Raw genomic sequence first — 6,177 nt, 5'->3', positions numbered from 1 at the left:
GGCTGAATGTACTTCGAACTGTCGATAATAGGTGATATCGATTTTTTTCTTATCGTTGGCACGTGAGTTTTGTATTAAAGCCAGAAACGTAGATAAGATAGTCTACAGTTCTTGCAGAATGATAAATAACCTGTGTAATATAATTCCTCGTATGTCTTATGCAACGAGTAGGTCCCGAATAATTATGTAATTACATTCTTTTCTGTTGATATGTTAAGATGAAATCAGTGAAGTGTTGGCGAATCATGCCAAATAGTGCCTAAAGACGTTCGTTTTAAAGTTAATGTATTTACATATTTCCTGACATTTTCATTTTCTTGGAATTTGGGTACACACCAGAAGCTTTATCAGCTACAAGGAAGAAAAGAACCGATATGAACCCGGATTGGTACACACATTCCGAGAACTAGAGAAATTTGAAGACGGAGGCAGAATCAGTCTCTGAAACGTTGGTATTTTTAAAAACAACACAGTGGTTAAAAGTCCAAAACTAAGAATGACAGAAGCTTTATGCATGTTTAAACACACTGTGCATGCTAATGGATGGTATTCAGTGCAATTCAGTGAATAACTTCCCCCACAATTCATTGCGCGAAATCACGCTCCGCGGCCGTATTTATGGCAAACAGATCAGATCAGATTGAAAATATGCCGGGTAGGCTTTGTGCGTATGACCTTTGGCGAAATGATTCAAGATGATTATCATTGTGTACGTTTGGTTTGAGTTGGTGTTTTAAGTCCACTTTATGCACAGTAAGGCTAATCGGGACTGGACCTACAGTTTAAGGTGGGATCCGAACCACTTGTGCCTCCACCGGGTATCGAACCCGGGACCCCTTGATTACAAGGCAATGACGCTACCACTGCGCCATCGGGGAGGCCTCATTGCGTACGTATAAGATATCACAAAATTTATCGCTGTAAGAAGGCTTCTTATACGCTTTCCTTAACACGTGAGAATGTGTGTGCCCGACTTCATGCTGTTTCTTCCCAGAATTTACTGTGTGATGAGTCATCACTGATAAGGTCAAATTGAATAATATCAGCTTCTTGCATTGGAGATTGATGTTCACTCAGTGACGTGTTTGTGATTTAATTTCGGTTATGCAAATGTATTACCCCTCAGTAAACTAAACCATTTCCTTGCGGTTCAAAGTAATTACCTTAGAACAATGGTTCAAACCTAGGACATTTAATCTTATGATAACGTTTACATGTGATTTAGAAACAGTACATTTACATTCTTAAGAAAGCCCAAACTCGTCCACAAAAACAACTATCGAACTAGTAACACAGAAAGCTTGACCAAATTTCCATTGCAAAGTTCAGACTTAATGTCCACCTACCTAACCTGCCTACAAGTTTCTTGTGAACACTTGAATACGTGTAAAATATCAGCACTCTTGACATTAAAACTTAAGTGGAAAACTGCCTGCTGTTGTCTGCTTGGTGAGTTTGGTCAGTTGCAGAATTGTGTGCTTCTTTAATCCACAAGGCTGCTTACTTTTCGACAAGAAAATCCTTGAGCACTGGACCATTAATGGTCGTGAATGATTTTTTGATACATAGTTAACAAATGGTATACAGTTGAACCTGACTTTTACGTATGCCAAGGTGAAGAAAAAATAATACGCATAACTTAGACTTACTTACAAATCAGATTTAGATACAATGTCATATCATTATTAGAATACTGTAATTGTATCTATTTTGAGATACAATATAATACAGGTTATTTCTGTCTAGAAGTGTATAAGTTTGATTCTTAAATACCGTATATTTGCCACTTCATTAGTGAACACTTCGTATCTGAAATGTAGTTATAGTACCCAATTTTAAAGAAAATCGTCTAAAATAGCATTTCTTCTACGAGTGATGCCTAAGTAAGCAGCTATTTCAGTTTTTGTTTGATGTGGATTGGCATCCACTTCCTGCATAAATTTTACTTTCTGGTCAAGCGTGTAACTTTCCCTCTTTCTGTTCTCCAAGGCCGACCAGTAGCAACTGAAAAGTGTCACTTCTGTGACATTGTTGTAGCTTGGTTATGTACAAATCAACTGCATTTTGTGAAAATTAGTACGTATCACACCGAATTACGTATAAATGCATTACGTACAAGTAAGGTTTAATTAACACGTTTTTAAATTCTATTTCGCCGGGACCTACACTAATTTACGTATAAAACAGAATTACGCAGAACTGAATTACGTAATTCAATTCCATTTTTGTACGGGGATGAGAACATCCCAGGCAGGGATTAAAATAATTATCTTTTGCCGGGGATAATTTTTTTGTGGGGGGAAATTCCTGCCATCCTTCCCCCATTAATTCGCATACTGTTTATATGTACTTCGTGAGAGGTGGAAAGATCGTTTAGTCTATACAAAGCTCTGCTCTGTGATAACTGGATAAGTTTCATAATTGAAGCTTTGAACCCTTGTTTTATATCCTTACTAGACCCATCCAGTTCGCTGCACTTTTGGACTCTATCTGCACTCACGCGACTAGTTGGTTGCACGGTGCAACGTCGACTGTCTACTTCGTTGATTTGGTGTCTGCACTACGTTCCGGAGTGGTGTAATTTGTGGTGTATTATCACGTGCTGCGTGGTAAGTAATCAAATGAACGTTTAAAGCTGCAGACAAGCATTTGTTGTATCTTTTTACACTTACCGTCTACTTGGTTGAACATAATTTTCTTGCATCAACCTGACACCGGGATACACCTGCATTACATCTAGTGTCAAAAAGTGCAGCGAACTAGCTGTTACGGGAATCTTGTGTTGGAAAAGTAATGGGAATTAGTAAAATATTATATTAAATATTGTATTTGAGATATACTTCTGTTGATTTATGTGGCCTGCGCAATTTGTTTCCAGAAAATATGATAAAAATTATGCTAACGTACTGTTTTTGATATTACGTATTTCTTTCTCAGTGATTTCTGTACATATATTTGGATTATTTGATACATGTACTGTACATGGTTTTTAGTGCATAATTATCCAGCCTTAGGTGTCGGAATCCTTTTCATTGTAAAAATAATCTTGTCACTAGCAATCATGTTTCTTTAGTATATAAACATTACAAAATGTTCAAATTGGACATTATTATTTTATTGTCTTTTCACAACTTTAGCCCCGGGGTGGCATATGGTGGTTCAAATCTCACTTTAAACTGGCCCTTTCCCGATTAGCCTTTTATGCATAGACTTTAAACAAGAATTTAAAGAAACAAAATAAATTCACAAATTTGAATCATTCATAATGTACAAAGTGAAATAAATGTGTACTTTCTTTTACAGATTTATTTTTACAAAACATATATATTTTTAGTACCTTACATGAAAACATGTTAGACAAGAAATGTCAACCACGTGAAAATTTTGCATACGATAAATGTTAGTCGCCGATTGAAATCATTATTTCATGAATGAAGTCAACACAGCATCCGCTACATAAAGAATAGCGCCTATAAACGAGAAGACAATCGCAGATGTGAGTTCAGAAATTGCTGAATCGTACCAATCTACAACATTTTCCACATCGGGTAAGTAGTCTAAGTATTTTGAGAGAAGAGAACCACTTACTACGTAGAGGACTGCTCCGACCAATAGCAGCAGCGAAGTCTGTAAGGAAGAAAAAAAAACTAATTTAGGTTTCTGTGAACTTGTTCCTGAAGATTTTGACGATGTTTCAAGCTGTGTAACTGATACCCGCAGGCTGCGTGTTTTTAAATAACGACTCGCTTCGACTCCACAAAACCTAAATGAAACCAGCAACATTTTCCTTTCATTTAATAATAAATAAAATAGCTATAAATTAAACAAAACATACTACATTTTAATATACCCAAATTTTTCTACATACAAAAACAATAATATATATATTTATAATAATTTTACAACGAACACTTATCTACCAAAATTCAATACGACATACTACATCTATTTTTATATATACTCTACATACTTATTTACAATTTTACTTACATATTTAAAAATCCACACTCTCATATAATTGCTTATAAACTGTTTTATTTTCAATACTTATTTTAAAAAATCCACATCAAACTCAATCCCATAAAAACATTATAAACTATAAATTTCCTTACAAAAACACATCAACAAATTTACATTTACATTCACTAAAAATAAAACCTTAACATCACACTAACAATAAACAAAAAACAAACAACAAAACACTCACAACCCAATAAAAATAAACAATCCTACATAAAAAACTTACATACACAAAAATTTTATTACATCAAAAATTATATCATATAATAACATAAGCTTTTATAAATACCAATCATATAATACATATTTTTTTATATCATATCAACATACATACACATTATTATAAATTATAAAATTTTAAATAACAAAATAATTCTGACGTGACGTATTAAATGAGTGTGTTTTGACGGTCGACGCCATGTGACCAGGTCTCTACATCAACAAATGCATGCGTTACGTTATGTCACGCTGATCCACTCACTTATTCAGCAGAAATAATGCATTGTGTTATATGTTCTTGTGTGTCAGTGGGTTTATAGGATATTCACTTTGGATGGGTTCATGGTTTTTACTTTATTATTTTCTTGTTTTCGGCATTTTATTGTTTTCGTTTCTTATTTTATAATAAACGGTGCCCCTATAAGATTGGTTCAGACATAAAGACGAATTCAAAAGGGAATTCTTTTCCGGAGAGGGACATCGTAACGATGGGTAGTATATTTTAATTATTATGGACAACGAACTCCAACTTCCAGTCATCCAACCGTCGTTTTCCAATCAGGAAATATTCAGAAACATCACAGGAATGCAGTGTCAGACAGCACTGAATCTCTTCCTGGTCATCAGCGGTAAACGGAAGAAATCCAGGAAGAGGCTACAGTCCTGACTGTGCATTTGTTTAGTAAATTGAATTGCAATAAATGTCTGGGAGGCAGAGAGTTCGGGGTCAGTTCGAATTCAGTGATTGAGGAGCAAGATACGATTGAAGAGAGAGAGAGAGAGGAGGAGGTTCTAGGGAGAGTGTGTGAACGCGAGTCGCAAGTCAGACTCTACGTACAGTCACAAGCATAACCTCTCCCAGCAGATCTTCAGTTGGAGTACAGAGACAGGTATATCCTTACATTACCCATGCTGATCCAGTCTTTAGGGATGTGAAACTCAAGTGTCATGTGTTGCCATTCAAGTGTGTAAATTTAGTACCTCTAGCATCTTGCCACCAAGCTCACCACGAGCAGAGAGTGCTTTACCATCAAGGATGAATGATGATTAGTGAGCTACATTCCCAAAAGATCCCCCCATACCTAAGGGTATGAGACGAATGTACAAAACAAGTTCCTTCGATTCCTAAGACTGAAAAGAGACGGCGTTTACCCCAAATATACTCCTTATCATACCATAAAAAAAATATTTCAATGTACAATCCCTAGACGATAGAAGAAACATACATCAGTTACTATTCTTACATAAACTTTTAAACAACTCATTAGCCTCCTCTCAGCTGCTCTCAGAAATCCCTTTTTATGTACCATATAATAAGGTAAGACCACGGAAAGAGCGGTTTCAAGTACCGAGAGCTCAAACAAAGTCAGTCAATGCGGCACCCACTCGGAGAATGTGTAGGTTATATAACGAAATTGCAAAGATATATGATAAGATAGACATCTTTCAAAGTTTTCGAAAATTCAAAAGGGAAACAGAAACTTATTTCCAAAGCCAGACTTAACTTTGTTTATTAGTTCAGTCTCTTTATGTACAGGCGAAAGAGTCCATCCTGTTTTTCTTTTGTGTTATTTACTAATTACTGTCATTACATCTATATATCATCGTTTTTAAATGTAAGGTGAAGTACATATGTTTTTCCTTGGTTATTTTCTTGGTTATCATGTGTAAGTTCTAACCCAAACTGTCAGGTTAATACTTTATACTTCTTTTTCATATCTAATCTTATATTAATTTTTATATTACTGTAACACATATTATCATATTATTGTACTTTTTGAATTCTTCTGATTGCATATTTTGTGTACCAAACAGTGTTATAATACAAGACACTGTAAATGGGCATTTGCCTGTAGTGTCATGTCTTTAAATAAATAAGTACAATCGGGAATGAAACCATGACGTCAGAAGGGTGCGTACATAATCCAGTCTTTACGT

At 35.2% G+C, this 6,177-nt stretch overlaps 2 protein-coding genes across 2 annotated transcripts in view; one reads left to right on the top strand and one right to left on the bottom strand.

The window, feature by feature from the left end:
- Adsl (adenylosuccinate lyase) overlaps nt 1–6,177 on the top strand; it is a 521,028-nt gene that overhangs the window by 290,334 nt on the left and 224,517 nt on the right. The gene's annotated exons all lie outside the window — the stretch shown is intronic.
- Nucleotides 3,343–6,177, bottom strand: part of LOC145978226 (uncharacterized) — a 76,835-nt gene continuing 74,000 nt past the window's right edge. Inside the window, exon 6 of the mRNA XM_083110698.1 lies at nt 3,343–3,627. Coding sequence (XP_082966824.1) covers nt 3,503–3,627 — 125 coding nt within the window. The 3' untranslated portion in view covers nt 3,343–3,502. The remainder of the gene's footprint in view (nt 3,628–6,177) is intronic.

Source organism: Lepisma saccharinum, chromosome 24 (genome assembly GCF_977018435.1).
Source record: "Lepisma saccharinum chromosome 24, izLepSacc3.1, whole genome shotgun sequence".
In the NCBI taxonomy this organism is placed as follows: domain Eukaryota; kingdom Metazoa; phylum Arthropoda; class Insecta; order Zygentoma; family Lepismatidae; genus Lepisma; species Lepisma saccharinum.
The sequence above is the reverse complement of the archived record's forward strand: the minus strand, read 5'-3'. Positions and strand labels throughout refer to the sequence as shown.